General features: G+C 36.5%; 1 protein-coding gene across 1 annotated transcript in view; it reads right to left on the bottom strand.

Annotated features, from left to right (window-relative positions):
- The window catches only part of GABBR2 (gamma-aminobutyric acid type B receptor subunit 2), a 444,892-nt gene that overhangs the window by 143,343 nt on the left and 276,316 nt on the right, over positions 1-25,233 (bottom strand). The window contains exons 9-12 of the mRNA XM_085220593.1: positions 16,928-17,008; positions 13,898-14,048; positions 13,314-13,446; positions 2,627-2,734 (exon numbers count right to left, since the gene is read on the bottom strand). Coding sequence (XP_085076719.1) covers positions 2,627-2,734; positions 13,314-13,446; positions 13,898-14,048; positions 16,928-17,008 — 473 coding nt within the window. The remainder of the gene's footprint in view (positions 1-2,626; positions 2,735-13,313; positions 13,447-13,897; positions 14,049-16,927; positions 17,009-25,233) is intronic.

Below are 25,233 nucleotides of genomic sequence, written 5' to 3'. Positions count from 1 at the left end.
AGAAGTAAAAATTTTCAAAAGCAATGGAGAAATATTTTTCTTCTGTGACAAAAAAAAAAAATCTCAGTTTGGAATGTTTTCCGATGACGATATCCAGGATGAAAAGCAAAAGTGTTGTATATATACATATAATGTAAGATTATATTAACATTTTTATATGGAAGTGGAAACTGAACTGACCACAGATGAACAGGAGGTAAAGTATTTAAACAATTTTGGAACTTTGCACACCTTGTACTGAAATGGCAGTCAGCTCTGACACGGCACAGCTAATTCAAAAAGCACTAGTGTGTGTTTTTTTTTTCTTTTTCTTGCAAAAGCTATCATGTTTTATTTGTCAGTTTAGAGATTGTTTGTGAAAATTTGTATTGTCTGTGCTTTAATAGACACAAAATTCTTTGTCTGTAAACTACATCTACTGAAAATGGAAATGTCTTACAATCCATAAGTAAAGAATGCCATGGTTTTGAATCAACTCTTAAATACAGTTTTATCTGTCTCGGGAAATCAAAGAGAAAATGCATGATTAGTAAGTATTTACTGTAGATAGCTAATTTGTTTTACATTTTCTTTCAAGAAAGCTATTTTTGAAGATGTATGCCTGTGCTCTGGACAAGATATCCAACACTGCAAACCAAGATTATTGCTTGTGGAACAATCATTCTTTACAGTTCACAGACCCAAATGTATTCTTTACTTAATCTCAATACATTTAATAATCCTGATACCCTTGATGCTTCCAGAATCACTCAAAGAAAAGAACTCATTGGTCAGCATCGAAACGACTGTTTATCCTCCTTACACTGCTACTGACCTTAAAACATTTTCACCTTTCAGTTGCAAATAAGCAATTGCAATCTGCCATTGTGACGGGCTTGTCAAGGAACAGGCACTATGCAGAACTTGAAGATGATGTTTAATTAACAGACACTGAGTATTATTGTGAAGTTGCAACTTGTAGCTCTAAAATTAAATGTTTTCTTAAAAACAACAACAACAACAACAACATAAAGTAAACACTTTGTAACAGTCCATTGAAGTACTGTTCATTCCTATCTGGAATAGCATATACTGTAAAAATGATAAAATTTTCAACACAATCAAATTTATTAAGTATTTATTATTTATTTTATTCATTAAGTATTATTTTATGTGTTGCACTGACAATATTTCGTGTAACCACGAATTTACAACGATTTGTATCAATATAGCTAAAAGCATATTTGCTATATAAAATTTTGTTTTTCAAGAGAGTGAATTTCTGCTCAGGCTTGGGTGAAAAGTCTAAGACTGTTGAAAAATACATGTTAGACTCTGGGAGCATAAAAAGATACATTACAGAGGGCTCTCTGCAGAAGTGCACAAAGTGTGGTCTCCAATTGCATCCACCCAGGGCATTCTGTTTCTAAGACTCTACTTAGAACTGTAATTAATTTTAAGATATTAGTTATTTACTCTTCTTTATTTTATAAATTGATTAATATTTAGGATTTCATTAACAAATATTTAAATAGACCTGACCTGATAGAATAGTAGAGAGAAAGATTTGACTTACTAACAGAAGTCCTCTAAGAAACTGAGCTAATTCTTCCTCTATTCATTCTAAAGAATGTTGTGTCTCTCAGAGACAGTAACTCTCTATACATTCCAGCTGTGGAAACAATAACACAGGTACTAACAGCAACAATAGCAACAAATTACAGCTCTTCAATGACCACACAAAGATGGGAGAGCAAACAAATAAATCACAATCCAAACCAAAGCAACAAAACCCTATCACAACAACAGAGACCAACCAACCAATCAACCAACCAAATCCGTACCAACAACAAGTTTTGGAGAGGTTTTGGATATTGTTTTACTTATTTTGGGTGTAAGTACCACTTACTAGAGTAAATATATTTAGCTGTATATTTGGTACTTCTACATTTTAGCAATTTTATTTTTCTGTTTCGTTCACATTTCTCTTAATGTTCCTCTTTACATCAACATGTTTTCTATTCTTCAGTTTCCTCACTTTTAATTGAAACCATGTGACCAAAGCACTTTATGTGTAAAAAGAAGCTCCATGGGAAAAGTAAAATGAACAGTAAAAACATGAAGTGTTGCATTATAGCTAAGCCTAGACCTAATCATTCATACTCTATATGAATCTATATTCTCATTCTAATATTCTACATTAGAAATGTATGAGATAACTACTGTGGTTTCTTTTTGATCAGTCAAAAACAAAGCCTGTGGAATTTCAAATCAAAATTAGAAACAGAAATCTACATAAGCAGTACTGTTGTTTGCCTTTTCCTACCAACCCATGAGAAACTTGCATGTAATACCTACATCCCAAATAGATATACAGGAAACATTTCCTAAGAGTTCTGAATCTGTAAGTCTTCTGAGTGCTTAAACCACATATCAAACAAGAGTGAGGACAGAATGCACTTAGGTCATAGCTGCTGCTTGGTTCCCACTCTCACACTATTAAAGAAGATCAAGAAAGCCCAAATATCAAACTGTTCAGGATAGTTAGATGTGACAGATGAACAGAGTCAGCAAACCTAGCAAACCAGAACATGTAACAAAACAGTTAGATAATGGTATTAACAGAGTAATGAGAACTTCCCCTCACCTTTTTCTTCATTTTTACATTTTTGAAAATGGCATGAACTCTCCATGTTTTTGCAAACATTGCACCAAATGCAGTTGTATATCCCACTGTAAGAATCCATGTTCGGACCTACAAAATATATATATAAAAAAAGAGAAAGCCATTTAATTTAATAATAATGTGGATATTATCATTTCAGCCACTTTTTTTTTCTCCCTTAACAATTAAGAACTACTCAAAGAACTTCAGAAAAATGTTGACATTTCAAAATCATCTCATTTATTGTCATCTCACTTTTATTTTCCTCCCTCCACCTCGTTTTCAAATATATGAATAATGAAATTGTCTTTTTTTCTCCCCACTTTTATTGTATTCTATGCTGTTAGAGGAAGGAACTAGTAGAGGAAAAAAAAAAGACTGAGACCATAAAAACCACCTGGGAAGCTAATATTAACAGCAACATTTTAAACAGAAGGGAACAGAGAAGTAGAGATATCATTTGGACTAAAGAGGAGGAAACTGTAGTATGTGAGGGATACAACACTTAATGCAGAGCCTGGGCATACTGGAAAGATATTAAAATTATTACATAGGTAAAAATGTAACAAATCCTAGGTTGGCAGACCTCAGGGCCAAGATCTGAATAAAAGATATTATCTGTAATATGGGTCTAAGATAAACTAGTAAGTTTAGCTCACAGAGAATGACAGATTCTAACCCTGAACTACCTATACGTGTAAGATATACCTATCTAGACATTTCCCTTATAGCTTGTTTCCTAAGGAAAACTGAAAGATTTTTACTAGAAAAAGACAAGATTAGTTTTTTCAAAGATGAAAATTAAAATGACTTGTTTTTTAAATAAAGTCAGATTGGTCAGGGAGGACAGATCACAAACAGTTTTAATGCAACGCCTCTCCCACCTCTAGCATCTGTGTATGTAGGTTGTTGTTTTCTGACTTGGCTTCAGCTAAGCCAGGGACTTTTAGAGTTGCAGCAAGATCTGCACAGCCCCCTCTAATCCCCTGAAATATTCTCTTTTCATTACCCTGGAGATGTGGCTATCTGAAAACTTTTCTGCCCTGATCAGACTTTTCTTTCCCGAAAAGGGACCAGAGACCAGAGCATAGCAGGTGGAAGACCATGCGAGAGGCACAACAGTGAGCTGAAAGCCTACAACTGAGCCTGGGCACCTGAAATACCATCAGAGGAGGGAATCATTTCCTTCTTCCTCTGGAGATGAGACCTGGGCTGGCTGTCACAACAAAGCACTGCACAAATGCAAACAAAGAAGTAAAAATAAAACGTACTGTACACAGCAGATGGAAAAACTGAGGGAGAAGCGATGTCTATAGGAAGGCAAATCTAGAAAATGGGAAAACAAAAGCTGTGTTTTGGCCATGTTAATCATGCATCTTAGGCCAATAGAAATGTCTTTTGATTTAAAAAAATCTGAGTTGTTGAAACCAGGACATTTGAAAAAAGGATATATATCTTTATAATGCTTAGATGAATTAGAAGCATATTTTGCCTTTGAAAAATTTCAAATCTGACTCTGGAAGAGTTTGAGATTGTTAGGACATGCATATAGATGACAAAGCAGAGATTGAAGCAAGATGCAGATCTTGGTGTCTAAGATAAATATTGGAAATAATGTAATTGTTTCAGTGCTAAGTACATACCATCGAGTGTTTGCCTTTCCAGCACTTTTGTTTTTGTATTCAAAAACTGTTTCTTTCCCCCCCCTCAAATTTTCTGTAGTATAAAAATTCTAGTTTTTAGTAAACAGTGGTGATTGAATATCAGGGTGAATAAGACAGAAAAGGTAGAACTCATTAAAAAAAAAATAAATGGCTGAATCACAAGATGACTACAGTTTCTTAAATAAATAAATAAATAAGTAAATGCATAGGGTCAATAATTGTGAATTAGTGAAAGTACAGATAGAACAGGTACCTTGAGTCTTGGGCAAAGAGGAATATATGTGAATGGACACTCAAAACTATTGTCTGAAGAGGGCATACGCCACCACAGTAGCTGTTACAGTACTGTGTTTATTAGAAAACATTGGGTTTACTTGTAGAAGACTGTTTAGAGGTTTGTATATGTATGTATGGTCGTTGTGGTTTTTCAGTTGCATAGCTGCTATTGATCCTGAACATAAAGCTCACTGATTACTGGCTAATCATGGCATTACCAAAATCAGTAAGACAACCCCAATTAGATCCAAGCCATATGAGTTTTGCCACCCACTAACGCTCTTAAATACAGCAGTAAAACGAACAACAATAAAAAAAAAGAAAAAAAAAAAAAAAAAAAGGAACAGATATTTAGGCTGGCAAAACATTACTTTTAATTTACTTAAATATTTTTTCAACTCTTTGCTCATTATCCATCATCATACATTATGCTAATAACTTCACTGTAGCCACAATCAGATCAGTGTCAACAGATTTAAAAAACACATTTCATACCAACATATTCATATTAGCCAGTTACATCTTTTTTTAACTTCACATGTACTGAGCTGTGACAATCATACTTAGCATTCAGTGTTTTTGCTGCTATTAATAAGTATTCGTTTCTTTTGTGTGCAGTTTAGTGATATATTTGGAAAACAGATACACAGTATTTTCATGTCTCTAAGGTGATTCTGATTTGTTCTTGCTAGAAGAATTCCTCTTGGGAATAGCAATAAATTCAATTATGCTCATAATATGTTTCCAAGTGAGTATTCAGAAAAAAAATATTATTTATATCATGTTCAGTTCAAAAAGGTTTTTCGTTTTCCTGATCTGAATTATGCAAATTAGAATAATACAACAATTGGCGATACTGGAAGCATTCTGACGTTCTGATGTAAAATTGCTTCCCTTTGAATTGCATTGCCTCTCAACCTTGAGCTGTCGCTGAATAGCCTATGTTCTGGGTGCAACTATTTGATATCTTCACAGAAATCAATCTGCACCTTCCCCATCATCTTGCTGTGTGAATGGTGAAGTGGTTATTGTTTATATATCTAAGCAAAAACTTATTTATGTTTTTACAATTCATTACCAACAAAATAACCCATACAGTGGTGAACAATGAGTCAGTAAAAGGGAGTTAGGTAGTAGTGAAAACATCTGAAGCATCCTGAACAAAAAAATAATGCCATGTGCTTTGCAAATATTGTTAAAAAGAAATAAAAGTATCTCTTTCTTTATATACTCTAAGAGCAAAGCACAGAAGCAAAAATACTATTTTAGGTACTGGCAAAAATCTGGGTAAAGAGTGATGTTTGAATTTAGATTAAATTGTTTAAATATAATTAAATTTTCTATTGAATTTATAAAATAAAGACACCTTGGAAAATTGACTGAATTGATGAAATGTAGCAGTTTCATAATTAAGAAGTATCACTTTTTCCCATACTGGACAACCAGTATACATAAATTCAGAACAACATACAGTCATGAAATGAAAAAGAATGACAGTGAAGGTGTTGAGCTCATGAAAGCAATAAGAATTTCAAATGCATTTGATCAAGAATTTAACTCCTCTGTTAAGCTGAAGGAAAACTAAAATAAAATATCTGAACATGCTATATATTTCTTTTTGTGTTGCAGCTTCATATTTACTATACCAATCTACTTGCCAATACTAAGCAAATAAGAAGATAAGAGTAAAGAATCAGAATGAATAATAATAATTTTTAAAAATATCAGCAATTGTTTTGTGTAAACAATTACAAACATCACCTCTCCAGATGCTTTATATTTTTTTTAATACATTATTTGAATGTGGGACAGTGAAACAATTTAGTTCTTAACAACTTCTTCAGTTTACAAAATTTTCCCGCAGAGGAATCATTCAAATTGTTGAATGCTTTTTTTTTTAAAAATTTTTTTTTTAATTATCTCAAGATCATAATTTTAATGATTTCTTTCAAATAAAAGCCTTATGCATTTTTATTTTTTTTTTTCATAAGACTTGACATACCCAACACCCTCCAGTTTCAATCTGATTGATTTTGGCAATAATCAGCCAGTTTTGCACACGCATCACACTGGAAATTGCAGTAAAAACAGGGTCCTGCTGCAGCTGTGTACTGGTGCTGAGCAGACTGGTAGCATTTTGGTATTAGATTTTGGCACTTTAAAATGACAAACATGAGAATAAGCCACACTGTGGGTTTAGTCTCAGAGAGCACAATTATCTTTAAGTAGACAATTCTGTTGATTTCTGTGGACTATTCATAGGCTTAAAATTAAGCACCTTCCATTGCTGGCAGACTAGAGACATGAGGGATAATAATGAACAAAAGTGTGACATCTCCACAAGTTTTCCCTGGGGCTTGATCCTGCTTCTATTAGCAAAGGCAAAATTCACAGTATGAGTAAAGGCAGGCCCTAGTGAATGGGTTCACTGAGTTGATTTTTATACTTCTCTCTTTTATCTCAAACATTTTATGACATGTGTTTGGTCTTTTAATTCATTCTTTAGAATTTGTGTGGCACCAGCACAATTTTACAAGTAAGTGACAATAATATTAGAGAATTGAATCCTGCTGTTTCCACATAAATTAAGTATAGTGGCTGTTCACATGCTGTGAGATCTCCTGTAGTGATTTCCTAATATATTTCATACCATTTTTGAGAATTATCCAAGGGTAGTGTAAAAGACATTATAATTGCCCTTGATTCTATGACAGGTCTTTAAAATCCGTTATTCTCCTACTGAAAGAGAGGCAAAATGTTCTAAAAATATTACCTTAATAAATTGCTGGCAAGGTTGTTGTGTATTTGCTTCAGCATATGAAATAATTTTGTTTCAAGGATTTATTCAGCTTTGTAACTTTTCCCTCTACATTTTTTTCCTCAAGAAAATGTCGTTTACTAAAATAGAAGCTGATCAGGCTCATGTTAAACTCAGTAATAGAACTGCCTTTGAATTTAATAGGAGTGAGATCAGTTGCAGATTAAACCACAGTTAGGACAATTATAGAATCGATTATACAGAAAAGGGAGATTAAAATTAACAGCTAGACAATTAAGAAGGAAATAAACTAAAGAATACATGCAAAATAAAAAAGGCCAGTCTAAAGTACAAAAAAGGCTATGATTTCCAAAGAGAAAGAAATGGATTAGGTGTCCAAATCCCTTTGCAACAGCATGAATTGAGTGTCTACTGTTTTTTTTTTTCTAACCAACCTTAAACAATTTGAGGAAAATAATTAGGCAAATATTAAGTCCAAAAGGAGGAATGGGGGAACCCAAGAACTTATGGCAATGTCTGAAAAGTACAAAGGGTAGGAATAAAGATTACAACCCAAACCATTCTATAATTCTACGATTCTATCAGCACTTGCTAACTGAATATAGGGATACATGTCAGTTGGTTGCCTAGGGTCAAGTCCAAGTAGATCTTGCCCACAGTATACCAAGGCAGCCCCAATTTTGAAGTGCTCCCACCAAAATATTTTCCTTCTAGTCAGTTCCCACAAAAATGGGTAAGCAAAGAAACCTCAAAGTGACATGGGTAGATAAAGAAGAAATAAAGAGAAATAAAAGTTGATATGTTCTCTCCCTCTACCTGTTTATTATATAGCTCCTGCTTCCAGAGCTTCTCTCAGCCAAATGCATGCCTTTCAGAGTTTTAGCAAATAGTCCAGCATTCCCCTCATACTGCAGTTTCCTCTCTTCCCTAGGAGCTCATTCTACAACCTCTTGCACCTGAACTTTCTCTCTGCACCTCACTGCAATTCCTGAATCTCTGCCTGATCTGCAGGTTTTCAAGATGTTTTGCCCATCTCATACCACCCTGCAACCCTGACCTTGCAAATGTTCAGGATTTCCCAAGAAAAGGTGCATGTGGATCATGGAATTCCATCTTGGATAGATGTTCTCTCAGTGGAATGTAGATGTGAATGTGAAAAATTACTGAAAAAGGACAAAAATTTGCCTTTCACACTACAACACAATAGTCAGATTTTAAGTGTTCGTTACCCACAATTAAGAACAATATTAGCAGACAAACCCTAAGTGCTTCTGAAGATATGGAAAAATTTGAAGGTGAATAATCAAAATGTAAAATACACCTCTGAGAAGTTAAGGTCTCTAACTTCTACTGTCTTTATGAATGTGCTCATTCTCAAGATGTCTGAATGAGAACACATGCTTAATTTAGTAACAGTATAGTCTGCAAGATTTAGATCCTTTTATGGAACACGTCTGCAGAAATCTGGAGTGCTCAGGAGACTGAAAGACAGCCAGTGTCTCCAGAACAGATATCTTCTGGAATGGTATGAATCCTATACTGACTTGTTCCAGTCACTCATGCAGCATACTCTCTAGGACAAAGTGGTGCAATGCATTGGGACCATCAAGACTGAGAAGAAGCAGAGATATTCCGTTTAGTTCACAAAACCTTTCTGCATAGTGGCTACGGGCACTTTACAACAACCTGAAGTACTCAAAAAAACTTATTTTCAGACCCATTTTAATCAGTTTTATAAAAAATAATATGTATTAACAACTACTTCATGCATCTACTTGAAGGAGATCTATAACAAAGAAGAGCTGACTATGCCTCTCCCAAGGGTCACAGGATCACAGAATGATGGGGTTAGAAGGGACCTCTGGCTCTATCTGGTCCAATCCCCTGCTCAGACATGGTCACCTAGAACAGAGCGTCCGTCATCTTTTGAAGATCTCCAAGGAGGAGACTCTACCACTTCCCTGGGCAATCTGTGCCAGTGCTCTGTCACTTGCACAGTACAGAAATGCTTCTTGATGTTCAGAGAGAAACCCTTGTGTTCAAGTTTTGCCCACTGCCTCTTAGTAGTATTTCAGTCTACATTAGATCGAACTTGCAAAGGCATTAGTAGTCTTAAAAGTAAGCATGAAATCCTCAGTAGAATGTGTCAACATTATTATCATGCTTAATATTCTATTTTAAATACCTCTATTTCATATGTCTGCTTAAACTCTATTCATAGGATATGCCACCAGCATTGGTAATTTTGAGTCTCTCTCTTCCATATAATGAATGCTTTCAATTATTTTCCACTTGCTTGCATTTTTCCAGTTGGCATCACTCTTGTTTCACACCCTTACTTCAAGCTTCTCTTTTTCTATGACACCATGGTAATTCTGAGATTAAAAACAAAGACAGATCATCCTCCTTCTCTCTCCCTACCTTATGTCTGAAGCAATTTATAGTTCAGATACGTACAAATTTAAATAATGTATTGCTTTTCTTCTTGTCTGTACAACCAATTATATTTCTATTAAGCAATACATGATGTAACTGTCACGTACTGCACTGACCACTCTTTCGAAATTTTCTATTTTGAATAGTTTTAATTCATGCAATTGAAATCTTAAATTTGACATCTGATCTGCAATTCAGACATGGAACTAAATAATACTATGTTTGGTATTATGGATTCCTATCATAAGTACACAAATTACTATGTATTTCAATATACTTGATTACTTTTCCGTAGAAAATGGAAGATAGTATCAAAATAAAAATGTGTTATTTTGAAAGGAATTACCTTTCAAGGAAGCACATAGTCAACAATACATATAATAGCCCTATTCATCAAATTATTTGACCGTATGATTAAAGTGCTTTGCTGACTCTCAAAACATTTAATACTTGGTTCTGGTTTATAGAAATCCTCCTTCAAAGGAGTGGAGAAAGGTGATACAATTTACCAAAGAAATTCTTTCAAATTTTCAAATGTAACTGGCATAAATTTACATTGTGCTTCAGTGTCCTTGGAATATTACAGAATAAAACATAGATTCAGGTATATTTAAGGACCTTCTATTAGAGTTATCAGCAAGTTATCAGAAATGACACTAATATAGAATGATCTCTATGTTTACTATATCTAACTAAGAAAGCATTTATCATGTATATACAGTTATTCTGCTGAGATCAAATAATTTTATGATTTTTGAAATATGGAAGAAAAATAAGGTGATTAGTTTGCTTAGAGAGAACAGCATTAATGATAGTGTTTTAGATTTGCATGTACTTGCAATGGCTGAATCAAAATTTTGATTTCCCTACAGAAGAAATAAAAATCTGCCCCTTTCAAAGTGGTTCTTCTTTGTGCCTAAGTTGTTCCATCCGTACCCACATATTTTTGGCTCAATAGCTTTTTTATGATAATTTTCCATTCTAGTTGGTCCTTTTAAAGACTAAATAACAGTCTTTCATTAAATGTGAATTTTATATTGATCTCTAATATGGTTAGAATATGTATTAAAAATCATGCCTTGCCAGGGAAATGAATGATCAAGAGATATTTGTACTGGTCTAATCCTATAAAAGTACTTCAAAGTACTCTTTACGAAACCAGTAAGCTTGCTGCCCATATGGAGAGATGGATGTTCATTATATGTTGCCAAGTGAACACTCTGTACTCCGCACTCAGTGGGAGTTTTTTGGGAGAAAGGAGAGACAGAAGAGTTACTGAACAGAAAAGTTAGTTTGTCAACCATATTTATGAATTCACCAGCATTAATTCAGTGTTTCCTAGATACTGGGAAAGCATTTTGCCATGTTGAATGGAAGCCATGGAAAGATTGCTTGTAGAAAGAAAATTGTTCATTGAAGGCTATCAGTTACCAGCTATTCCACTGAAAAAAAAATAATAACAGGAGGAGAAAATTTTGAAATAATTGTTTTGATGAGCAGAAGGTTGGAAAAAAATCCTGATAACTTGATTCTGGAGGTTTTTTTTGCATCTGTGATTCTGATACTAATCACTAACAGAGCTGGGATTCATACGATAAATCAACATCCATGTACACGAAAGCACAATCAGGAATGATTCCATAAAGAACTGAAAAACAGGAAAGGGAAGACTGAGGTGAAATCCCAAATTTTCAGCTCTGTTTACGTAAGATATCTGTTTAAGGTACACGATAATATTTCCTAATCAAAATTTGGCTTTGAGAATGTGGTATTCTGCTCTATCTCCTTTCTTGTGGATCAGTTAGGTAATGCTGATCAAAAGTTATTCAAGAGTCTGTACAAATCTTCTCCTCTAGTAGAGACTTTGGTTCTGTTAATCATCTTCTACGATAAATAAAAACGTCTTTAATTAAGATAAGGTGACATATACAAATTTACATTCATTATTTTTAAAAGAAAGATAAATGAGACAGAACAAAGCAACCCTCATTTAAATTTTGTTGCTTTTAGAGTATGAGAGTACTGGTTACGCTTTGAGAATAAAATCAGAGATAAATCAGCTAGCTGAAACATTATGGTTCATAGGATTTTGGAAATGATTGTTCATTTTTCTGTGGTTAGACTAAGCTGTTTCACATTTAAAGTAGGGATTTAAATTTAGTTTTACATAGCTAATTCTGGATGGAAACTTGTTCCCTGGAGCAGCTCTGTTCTGATCAGTACCTCTGATTCCTGCTTTCCTTCCTTCTGCTCTGCAACGCTTGGCTTCTTCAAGAGGAGGACGGTGAACAGCCTACTCATGCAATGGTCTACATGGTCAGGCAGTGAGGCCTTAAGGTATGAATGTAAGCGCTACACAGCTAAATAGACATCAGAACCTACAATCGGAACTCCTGGACATTAGATTTTTCTGCAGAGGAGGATGAGAAAAGAATGGGAATTGATATCAATAACTGGCTTCTAAATGAACACTTCTGATCCTTTAGAAGATGGTTCACACACACACACACACACACACACACACACACACACACACACACACACACAAAAAAAGATTGTAGTGGAAATGCTGAGTCACGGTGTGAAACAGTGACTGAACACCTAGTGGGAAGGCAGGGCCAACCCAGGGGAGCTCATGTGCATGCAATGCACCTGAGTGACTGGAAGGGGGTGCAGGCAGGATCCACCCCCTTCCAGACCTCATTTAAAGGTTGGCAGTGGAGGTGTGGGAATCCTTTTGGAGATCCCTGCCTACCTAAGGCCTTCCAAAGGTAAGCAGCTTTTTTTCTTTTATTTTTGTATCCATAGCTGCTGCATTTGGGCTTGCCCCCATTTGCTGCAGCCAAAGACTTTGTTACCTGCTATTACTGCTTCCCATCACATTATAGTGTTACAAAGATAATGATTAGATAAGAAGTGAGTGCTGGTATCTTCCACTTTGTATTGGTCCCTATAGATACTAAGCTTGGGAGAGGTGAACAGGATTTTCCTTTTGAAGACTTTGAGGAACCTCTTTCTATTCTCTATACAGAGAATTTGTGCTCCAGTTGCAGGACTGTTAGGCTTGTGTGAATTTCAAGTCTAGCCTGGAAATAGCAGTAGAAGTCTTTGAAATTCAGAAAAAAGAATGAGTAGAAAGGTTTCAAGCAGCTGTCATGAAGTGTGAAATAATATGGAATCTATAAGGAAAACATAGTAGCTTTGAAGATTTTTATTAGTTCTAATTTCATAGGTACAACATTTAAGGCAAAAACTACACGTGTAATTTCGAAACAAGAAGATACATTGACATTTTCAGTCTGAGATAAGTTCCTAATGCATTGGAAACTTTCACTAATAATAATATAGCTTTATGAATGTGTCAGAATTTGGCCCCAGAAAATATTCCCAGAAAAAACTAAGAGAATCAGTTATTAAAAAGAATAAAGCATCCAAATACTGAGCTCCTCCACTTACAAATCTAGTAAAGCTTTCTGCCAGACAATCTTAAATTCAAATGCATAGAATTACTTACTGTGCAGAGTGTTTCAAATGTCTTTTCAGACACAAAGGATCCATCAAGACCAAAAAGAAAAATAGATGCATAAGAAAGCATTCCTCCAAGGATAATAAGGTTGTTCATGTAGGGACTGGACATCTTTATTAATCTATGGACAAAAGATGATAGTGCATTAAAAAGAAGATTCTTTTAGAGCAATAAAGAAGAATTCTTTGTAACTTTCTTATAAATCTTTCTGTAGAACTATAAGCATGCACATTTGCTTTTTTATAAACTCTACTATTGTTTCAGGTTTTTGAATATTTAGTGAAAAGGGTATCCTTTTTTACCAATGGGTTAATTAGCTAGAGTAATGTTAATAGCACACAGTCAAACATAACTTTTAAAAAAATCACACTTTATGAACCTATAAAAAAGTTGTTCTAGCAGACATTTGTTTCAATATGTGTGTATATAACAGTAATTCTAACTAAATAATTCTAAATTATAATTCTTCCACACTTTAGATATTTTCCTTATGTAAATATTAATGGCAAACTCCACAAACTTGGCATTTAAATACAGAATAAGTCGAGACAGAAGTAACACAAATGCCTTACTTCTGATTTCTGTTTTTGATGTTAAAGAACAGGAAAGCACTGGCCATTATCATTCCTAGGATTGTGAGGGCTGAAAGGATGCTGTAGAGTGGTAGAGAGATCTTCCGTAGCTCCTCTTGTATAATTGTTTTGTCCTTTGGAGGTTCAAGTCCTAGAATTACAAGAAGGAATAAAAGGCTAAAGTTCAATCAAACGTAGAATTTCTGTTAGAAAATATGCCTCTCCTCAATAAACTATCTAGATATAGCATATTTAGCAAATGTAAACCACATTCCTAGCTGATGAAAATACTGACTTTGATAGACATGTTAGTCACGTTGATTGACAAGAAGGTTGGTATTTCTGGAGCAGATTAACATGATCTTTGGGAAAAACAAAACAAAACAAAACAAAAAAAACAAAACAACAAAAACCAAATGCGGAACCTTGTAAAATATATGCCTATTTTCATTTTAAAATGTAAATAACACTGAACTAACCATAAAGATTGCTAGGAGGTTATGCTTTTCTGAAGTAAGTGACAGAAACGTGAGTGGAAAACAGAGTACTTTGTTTCTCAGCATATTTTCATTACAAATGGGGTAAATTCAAATGGCCTTTCCAGAAACCCACCATACCTGCAACCAATGCAGAGAAAGCTAAAACAGACACAGGGCTGTGGGAAGTTGAAGCACAGGAGCAGGCAATTCCTAAATGTCAGAAGTCAAGCAGGCAGGGTGAGAAGGTCAACTTGGTTGAGCAGGGATCTTCTAGAACTATGTGAAAAAAGAAAGTGTATGGCTACTGGAAGTGAGGTTGGGTGACATGGGACAGAGATGTTTGCCACTTCAGGGAGAACATTCATGTGGCCAGTACTTTGCGAAACAACAGTAAGGGCATTTTTACATATGTTAACAGTAAAAGGAGGACCAGAGACAATATTGGTCCATTACTTGATGAGAATGGTCACCTCCAAAATAGGGATGGTCTTAGATATGTATATGGAATGGGTGACGAGAGGCTGGAGAGCAGCCCCGTGGAAAGGGGGCTTCTGGTTGATGGCAAGTTGATCCTGAGTCAACAGTGTGCTCTGGCAGCCAAGAGTCAACCATACTCTGGAGTGCCCAGCACTGCCAGCTCTGTGGAAGAAAGGATTCCAGCTTTGCTCTGTGCTGTGCAGCCTTACCTTGAGCACTAGGTGCAGATTTGGGTGCCACAATACAAGAAGAACATAAAACTATTAGAGAATGTTGAAAGGAGGGCAACAAAGATGATGATGGGTTTGGAGGGGAAAACATATGAGAAGCAGCTGACATCCCTGGGTTGGTTCAGCCCAGAGCAGAGGAAGCTGAGAGGAGGCCTCATGGCAGCTGCAGCTCCTCACAGGGAACAGAGGGACAGCGCTGACAAGTGGTGGCTAGTGAGGAGTGATGTTCCCCAGGAGTCTGCCTTGGGACTGGTGCTCTTTAACATCTTTATCAGTGATGTAGATAGTGATATTGAGTGCACTCTTTGCACATTTGCAGACAACACTAAGCTGAGTGGTGCAGCTGACAGGACAAAAAGAAGGGATGCCATCCAGATGGACTTGGGCCTGCTTTTCAAGCTTCTCCATGTGAACCTAATGAAGTTCAGTGATGCAAAGTGCAAGGAAGGTGTTGCACTTGGGTTGGGGCAATTCCAGATATGTGTACAGAATGGGAGAATAACTCATTGAGAGCAGCCCTTTGAAGAAGGACTTGTAGGTTCTGGTGGATGAAAAGCTGGATGTGAGCCAGCAGTGTGCTCCTGCAGCCTATAAGGCCAACAGTACTCTGGACCACTTCAAAAGAGTAGTGACCAGCAGGGCAAGGGAGGTGATTGTCATCTCTGTCTTCATGCATCTCCACCTGGAATCAACAGAAGAAAGATGTGAAGCCTTTGGAGTGGGTCCAGTGGAGGGTCACGAAGATGATCAGAGGGCTGGCACACTGCTCTTACAAAGAAAGGATGAGAAAGTTGGGCTTCTTCAGCCTAGAGAAGGGAAGTCCTCATTGTGGCCTTCTAGTACTTAAAAGGAGCTTATAATCAGAAGGGAGGCCTAATAGTAATAGGACAAAGTGGAATGATTTTAAACTAATAGAGGATAAATTTAGATTAGAAGTTCAGAGGCAATTTTTCACTCAAAGGGCGGTGAGGTTCTGGCACAGGATGCTCAGAGAAGCTGTGAGTTCCCCATCCCTAGAGGTGCTGAAAGACAGGTTGAATGGGGCTCTGGACAGCCTGATCTGGTGGGTGTCAGCACAGCAGGGGTGTTGGAATAGGTTACCTTTAAGGTTCCTTCAAACCCAAGCCATTCTGTTTAAGCAATCCTTGTGGGTTCTACCCAAATCAGGATATTCTATGATTTTGTGATTCTAAGCCATATGCCTGATTGAAAGTCAGCTACTGCTAATGAAAGTCATGTTCTGCTGAGAGTGTAGAGGAAGTCCACATGTTAACAGAAGGAGACTGGGGGTTGGAAAAAAGATGACTAGGAGATATGACAACACAAGCCACACCCTTGTTAAGGACCTTGGGAGTACTACTGGGCTGAACACTCTCTTTAGCCCTATTTCTTAAATGCCAACTTAAATAAAGCTAGCATTAGTATTTTGAAACTATATTTTCTGTCTAGCAGACCCCTCCCAAAAAAAAAAACAGTGACTTCCTTCTCATTTGCAAGTAAAGTACATGAGTAACTTTCAGGGGAGAGGAACTGGGGGAGTGGGAGATGAGGAAGAAATTTAAACATTATTGGTTGGTAGAGATGAAATGGATGACATATCTGTAGCTTGTTGAAATAATAAAGGATGTACATATATCAGTTTCCCATTATTTGAATGGAAACTATCAATACAGTAAAATAGCATTTTTTTTTGGTCAGATTTCTCCTGCTTTTAAGAACAGCTTATTTCCTTTTCTCTGTATACAGTTTCATAGGGTTTTTAATATCAAACAGCTACAACAGATCTCTAGACAGCAAGCTATGTCCATGTCATTCTTGTGCTTCTTCCCAGTTTCCCATCTTACCTTGGAACCTGATGCTGTTGTTGATTATTTCCAGCGTGTCAGCTACAGCATTGTACTCTCCCACCTTCACTTCCTTTCTTTCTGCAGAGAAACAAACAAGAGCGATTGTTTATGGCAACTCACATGTTCTCAATTATTTAACTGAGTTTGCCTTCTTTTTGACAATGTGTCAAAACAAAGAGAAATATGCCTGAAGTGCATGAATTATTAAAGCAGAATGCCAGTCAGCTAACATCATTAAAAGAAATATTTCTGATTCATTTTGAAGAAATGCAAGAGATTTTTAAGAACTCATTTACATAATCAGGAAATTGTTGTTACTGGGCACAGACATCTTCAGCTTTAAGATCACATGCTTACTTACTGGCTCACACTGAGTAGGACACTTAGTTGAGAGATCAGATATAGCTAAATCACATGTTCCGCTCTCATTTGAACAGCTAGCTTATCTTGCTTTAATGAGGCATTTCCCAGGGAAGTTACAGTGGAAGGCTCCAGCCTGTATGAAGTAGACTGGCTAGTTAATAGGTAACTGGGAATCTAATCTCTTACTCTGACTGGGAATTAGTACAATGACTGCAAAACATACTGCATTATTTAATCAAAATCAAATTGCAATTGAGCTAAAATATTTACTGTTACTTTCATGTGCATTTTATGATTATCATATATTTGATTTTCTTGTACCTAATGTAGACACAGCAACTTAATATGTTCAGATACTGCCTTGGCTACTGTTGCAGGCAAACATTAGTCCCAGCTTTTTGATGATATCTGGCACAAATTAATTTCTGCTATTTTGGTCAGTTTTTTAGTATTATAGAGAAGGGCAGAAACTTACTAAATTGTCACTTTTACACAAAAACATTTAACTTTTGATGTGAGACAAAAAAAAGCAAACTGGCACATTGGTTACAGTGTTCTTTGAGCTGGCTCAGTGCAGCCAAAAATTTCTCTATCTCTGGGCATGCACAACCCTATTTGCATGTAAATTCTGAGCTATGACCCTATTTGTGAGAGTGATTTTTGGGAGCTCATGATCTTGAACTGGATGCCCAATTTGAAAAGACTGTATTTTACCCCAAAGCCCCATATTAACCTTTCCTCCTTTCTCACTCAAAGCAATTCTGCACTCTTCATCTAGCAGCTAGCTCTATTTCAGCAAAATCTGCTGGCTGATTAATGTTAGTCCGAAAGCTCACAGGAAGCAAAAGCTTTCCTTATATAAACTGTACTACCTATTGTTAAAATTGTTTATGCACAATTGTACACTGGATTGCAAATCCAGCAGAGAAACACAGGCATTTGCTATATTCCCATAAAAAGCCAGAGGTTGTAGTTCTGGAAACTGATACACCTTTCACATGAACGTTGGACATTCTTAGAGAGGTCCTAAGACTAGTTTGACATAAAAATGCAATCTCCTGGTTTTCAGCAGCAATTTCCAAAGGCCTCTCCATAAAAACAACTTATTTTTGCATGTAGAATTATGTAGAGAGCAAAGAACATTTGATGCTTCCTGACACTGCCTGAAAATTCTTTGGGAGATACACACATATATAAATCTTTGGTAGTCTCAAAGAATGTTACCTGCATAGTTGTCATCTGAATACAAAAATAGTTACAGCTAAAACCTGAACAAATTCATTATTGTCTTTATTAGTAGCATTACAGTTACAATCTATGTGTCTAAAACTTCAAAAAAAACCCCACCCAAACAAAAGTTAGAAATTAGAGAGACAAATCTCAGACTGTGTGCCTATATCAATTTGCATATTTGATGCCAGACAGCCCACAGCATCTACTTATACCAGATGAAGAGGACATGCACCTTAGAGTCAATCTAGCCACAACCTTACAGCAACAGACTAAAAATCTGAAACTTCTGATGAACAGTGAGAAGAGTAATTGTTCCACATCTATTTTTATATGAGGCAGTTACTGGGATTTGTTTATATGAAGGATGCACATAATAGGTAGGGAAAAATACATGAATGACAGCCTAAACATCTGCTCACTGATGAAGGTAATGGAAGGAAGAATATTCTGTGATATGACATACAATGACACTGCTTTTCAACGTTTATAAATTCTTACACAGCTTCCTTCACAGGTAAAAGCAACACTGAGGATATGCCTATGATGGTAAGTGTAATCTAGTATAACAACTTGAAGTAGGCTGAAACTTAGACTAGGTTGCAGGAACTAGCGTTAATAAGAATGGAGATCAGTAGAGATATCTGGAGAAGTGAATATCCATAGTGTAAAAGCTGGAGATGAAGAGTCCTTGAGATTTAGATAACCAAGAGTGTAAAAAATACACAAAGTGCTTAGTACTGAGGAAACACATCAACAGTGATGGAATAAGGGAAAGGACCATTCGTATAGTGTACGTTGAGGTTTACTGAGGTCAAGAAATGCCATGAAGATTCCTGATATCTTAAGTACCTACATTCAGTGGAAGGTTGTCTATAAGGAAATAAACACCTATTTTCATTGGCAGGAAACATAAAATAGTTATATTGTGATATGTTTACAGGAGTGCTGGTATAGAAAACACAACTACAGTGTTGTGTTTTCTGGGTTTTCAGTTCCCAAGTACCAAAAACTGACCAGTGAGAAAGTCTCTTCCAAATCTTAAAGGAAGCAGAAAGTCAGCAGTATGTCTTGATGCTCTTTTGTGTAGGCCAACGTAGATAAGGATGGAACTGCAGGCTCCACTTCTCTCTACGCCATTCCCTCAGGTTCCCTTTAGAAATTCTGAATGATTCAAGTAAATACGCTGATCTTATAATTAAGCTCTTCTCTGTCAAATTCTATGTGTTCAACAACAAGACAGGGAGAAGTGGAACTCCTTCAAATAAATACACCAACTAAGTGCTTTTACACAATATCCAGAATACAACATGTACTTCTTTAGTATTTACATTATTTTAAACTTGTTTTTCTTCCATACTCAAAATAAAGAGACCATGTTGAATCTCTCCTGCACAGAATAAAATGGGAAACAAAAAATGAGAGAGAATATGTTTTGTGAGATGTTTGTCAATACTACAATAGCAAATTCATTTTAGAATTTGAATCCGCAGCTGTTCTTTCACACAACAACAGAAGAAAACATTAGCAACTAACCAACTCAAAGAAAACTTGCCCAGAAATATGTCACTGAAAACTATGTCTAAGAGAATTATTAGCAACTAATCCTTGCTATTAAATAATTGTCACAGAATAGATTACATTTATTACCAACATGAAAGCCTTTTGCCAACTAAGAATTGAACTACTCTTAAGAGTCAATTAGAATTCTTTCTTTGACATGTGTAATTACGAAATTTTATAGCCCACTTTAGACAACTATGGAAAAATTGACACACTACCACTTAATTAACTGGGCCACATTTCATAAAAGTAATAAAACTGATATTTAATTACATAACAGATCGTTAAACATTCTTGTCAAATGAAAGCAAAAATATTCCTGCAATGGACATCAAGTGAATAAACTTATCAAAATGCACAAGAGTATTGTGATTGCCAATATGACCGATAACCACTTATATGGAGAATTTCTAGATGAGCCTATGTTTAATTGCAGTTCTTTCTTCTATATGTCATAATTTCCATTTCTGTTACACTTTCTTATGCGTTTATTCACATCTGACGAAAATAGCTTTTAGTGAGAGGTATTTAAGGAGACAGAAAACATGAGGGATCTTTCTTAATTTCTTGCAATGCAAAAGAGGTGGGACAGATGTGCTTTCTTTGTTTTCTTCCATGGAGACAATGGTGGCTAACTCCTAAAAATGCAACGACTGTATGTATCTATGCACCTTTCAGCATGGCACTTACACACAAATGGTACATATAACTCTCGTTGTGATGTAGTTAAATCAATACAAAAATGTTCACATCTATATAATGACCAGTATAATTTATGCCTACAATAATCACAGAATGGCCTGGGTTGGAAGGGACCTCAAGGATCATGAATCTTCAACCCCCCTGCCACAGGCAGGGCCACCAGCCTCCCCATTTAATAATAGGCCAGGTTGCCCAGGGCCCCAATCCAACCTGATCTTGAACACCTCCAGGGACAGGGCATCCACAACCTCTCTGGGCAGCCTGTTCCACCATGAACTTCCCCCTGACATCTAACCTAAATCTTCCCTCTGTCAACTTAAAACCATTTCCTCTTGTCCTGCTGTTATCTACCCTTTCAAAGAGTTGATTCTCCTCCTGTTTATTGGCTCCCTTAGGAGTCAATAAACTCCTAAGGTACTGAAAGGCTGCAATTGGGTCACCTCACAGCCTTCTCTTCTCCAGGCTGAACAAGCCCAGCTCCCTCAGCCTGTACCTAGCTCCCTCAGCCTGGGCACTCTGAAGTTAAGCAGTTTCCAAAGGGGTTACAGAAGGATGTACATTGTTACATGCATGATTTAATGAATTTTTGTTTAGTTGATTATGTAAAAAACATGTATAGTCCAGCAGAATAAAGATGGACTAGCATTACTGTTGGCTCCCAAACCTCATTACTCTAAAAGATAATTAAGGACCTCAAAGTCTAATAGACATTATTTGTACTTTCTTCCATCACTGCAGCATTTTATAAAGTGCATTTGCAAACTGAAAATGCAAGCATGTAAGTAATTAGCATTCACTTACCTACAACTATAAATTTTTAAAGTAAACTTAATAAATCAAATATGAAAACCTTTCCAGGTGGGGGTCACTGAGGTTTCTCCTTTAGAGATCACTTAGGTTGTTCTCAACTTCAACAAAGCAGTAAAGAAGTATTATATCCGAAAGAACGCCTCTATGTCTCCACTTTAAATAGCTGTTTCCAAATTTCCCTCATTTGACATTCTTTTCTAGTTTTTTTGTTTGTTTGTTTGTTTTCTGAATTCTTCAATTCCAGTTTATACATCATACAGAATGCTGCTAGAAAAACAGTATATATACTATATGATAATTACTCTTCATTGCCATTTCTCAAGTCCTATCTTGCATTCATCTATAAAGCAAAACAGACAGAAAGGTTAAGCTAGCCAAAGGCCAAACTGTGTATGTCAGCCATAAAGCCAGGATAAAAGCTAAGAAGTCTTATCTGTGGGCTTATTTCACTACATTAGCACGGTATTTAGCCAACAGGAAACAAAAAGTATGTAAGCAAGCAAGTTCATAAAATGACATTAAGTGCTCTGAACTCATCAAAAATCTCATCCAGTTTTATAGCTCTAAAAGATTTTTCCATAAAAAGTTCAACCATCTGCATCCTAAATAGCTTATCAAAATTAAATTTGCTCATTATTTCTAACTTTTGTTTTTATCTTCCATATTTTATATTTGCTGCTTGTTTTACTTGTTAAACTGACTTCTAGCTTTGCTTAGCAATTTAGTAATGTAGTTCATGTGGATTTAAATTTATCTTAGGTATTTTTATATTACATATCAAAGTGCTGTATAACAAAATAAAAAAGTAATGACTTTGAGTTTAAAATAATTACTCATTTAAATCTGAATAGGTAACACCATCACAATACCGAAAATTCAGGACATTGGGAAAGAGATGAACAAATTTATAATAAGGAAGGCAGATAATTGATGAAGTATAATGATTGGTGTAGTGAACAAGGTATACAAAATCTACACTGACTCTTTGCTGCTTCCTAGGGTATTATTTGCTGATAATTTGAAATGAAGCTGTACATGACATCACAATTTTGGTTTTAGTACTTCTCAATGCCACAACTTCTCAATCCAGGCATGGATTTTTCTCCTTTCTGATACATTCGCTTTAATGATTTGATTAACTTCTCATAGACTTTATAACTTATCATTCTGGTTCCCAAAATTAATGATCTATGAAGTAATACAGGAAACATAGCTGCGTTTTTTAATGTGGTTATTAATCGGAGAGTACTGTGGTCTACAAGCAAAAGTTCATCTCTCTCAACGTGTTTATTTCACGTATCAGCTGGAATCAGCTTCCTCCCAGCACAGTCCCAAATCACTGTGCTTTTCAGTGCTTAAGAATTTACAGTGGGAAAAGTGTAAAACTACAGGCTTGTAGTTAATCTAATGGTACAGTTACTCGAGTATTAAATTATAACACCATTTTATTAACTGTGGTGTATTTAAGCACCTTTTCTCACACACAACAGCACATTTAAAGGAGTGGGTGTGCTATGAAACCAAACTGCTCACATGTACAGGCTGGGGCTGGTGTCCCATAAGACATCCCAGGAGGTTGCATAGTTTGAAGGCCCCTCCAGGCAGTGACAGGTTTGGATGTGGACACCACTGATGTGAAGAGAAGTCCCCTCTGGCAGCAGCCCAGGCCCCATCAGCAGTCCTGTCTGTCAGAGTCTCTCCAGGAGAGAGACAAACTGGAGTTGTGTGGGAGGCTGGAGGTGCCAGTGAGGGAGGCTGTGGCTACATTTTGTTGTCTCTTCAGTTTGATTTCAGAGCACTAAAGCACTGGAAACTGTGAGGCACAATTCCACATATACTGATTGCAAGATAACAGTCAGTAAACCATAGAAAGGCATTGTATCAATTTTGACAGTCTTTGAGACTTCCAAAGAAACTCAATGTGACAGACCAGTAATATTTCCAATTATCTTATCCAAAAGGAATAATTGCAATTATTCTCTCTTTGGTGCTCTGCAAAGCGAGTCTCAGTACGTATGTCACACAATATAAGGAGAGTTTGGCAGATGAAAGAATCACTGAATCACAGAATGGCTTGGGCTGGAAGGGACCTCAAAGCCCACCCAGCCCCAGAAACATACTCTGGTTAACTCAGACAGAAGATCAGTGTGACCTTTTTGCCCTCCTGAGTATTTGATAGTCTAGCATTTCATATAATTTTTCTCCTGGAAGTTCAGAAGAAAGGTTTCATCACACTTATCTAAATATGTTACTCATCAACCTGTAATTTTAATTTCATTTCACCATAAAGTAACACTTATTATTTACAGCTGAGAAGATGAATTAATAATAAAGACAATAACAACAATAACAACAACAGTTTCTTAGAAAGCCCTGGATGGTGGCTTCTTTCCTCAGAGCTGCTTTTCTTGTCATTCCAGTGATGCACAGCATAACCACTGACAGTGGCCCAGCCTGGGAACAGACTAAGCTGTCCTAAATAATGGAGCCAAATCTCTGCCACTATGTTTTTGGAGGCTGCTCAGATCTACTGAACAGTCTTCCTTTCAAGGGTTTGATGTCCCTTTCTTATTTAGATGATAACCATACACATATGCATAACATCACCATTATAGTGTTTTGGAACAAGGTCATTTTCCTTCCATGCAGAAAAACATTCCCACTTTCTGATAACCAGGCAGGGAGGAAACAAAGGCTCCGTTATCCCAGGTTATGCATTTGGATGCACACCTCCGATTATATGATCAGGGCATTCCCTCACCATCTGTCACTGCAATACTTCCTTCACTGTGCTCAGCACGTGCTGGGCAACCTCACAGTGGGCCATGTGTGGAGCTGGAGCATGTCTGCTCCAGCTGGGAGGTCAAAAAATGAGTTGCTGTGGCTTCTTTCCTTCATACTGCAGCCTTAAATGTTTTTCATTACATAGAGGTTTGAGTTGCACAGTTAGCATGCCTTAGATGGGGGGAGAGCAACAGCTGCCGTGCCTCTTACTGTTGCAGGATCTGAACGACTCAGTATATCCTTGCTTATCCACTTGCCCTTAGACCAGGTGGCCTGTGAAAACCCTGCAGCACATAAAGAGCTTTGAATGTCTTCCCTGCCATTTGGGGTCAAACCCAAAGGCAGGATTCCTGCTACCCATCTCCTAAGATTAAAAATAAGATTATCGAAGCAGAGTTGAATACATATCTACAAAGCTGTGAAATCTATGCTATTTTCTGTCTTGTAATTTGTAGGGCAACTGCAGTGTTTTTTTCCCCTATAAGGCATTTTTGACTCAGGCTGGTTTATTCTAGTAACTCAATTCAGAAAGAGCAGGGGAAGATTTTCAGGAAAAAATGTAGAGCATGTGCATAATATCCTGCATATGCAAGTGACCTATTGCTGGGATACAGGGAAAACTATAGAGGTACACAAGTAGCAATACTCCTGGAGAACACTCCTCAAGGTTCAAGTGCAAATGAAAAAGAGAGACACCAATAAAAGACCTATTAAATGCCATGAACATCAAGTCTTTCAACCTCCAGACATCCCATAAGAAGAAGTCTGCCTCTGGGCTTGGAGACAAATGGGATCACAGGTTGAATTTCCCCATCCCTAGGGAGCAATGCTCTCCATGAGAAACTGGCTTA

This window comes from Meleagris gallopavo, chromosome 3 (assembly GCF_905368555.1).
Source record: "Meleagris gallopavo chromosome 3, MGAL_WU_HG_1.1, whole genome shotgun sequence".
NCBI lineage: Eukaryota > Metazoa > Chordata > Aves > Galliformes > Phasianidae > Meleagris > Meleagris gallopavo.
The sequence above is the reverse complement of the archived record's forward strand: the minus strand, read 5'-3'. Positions and strand labels throughout refer to the sequence as shown.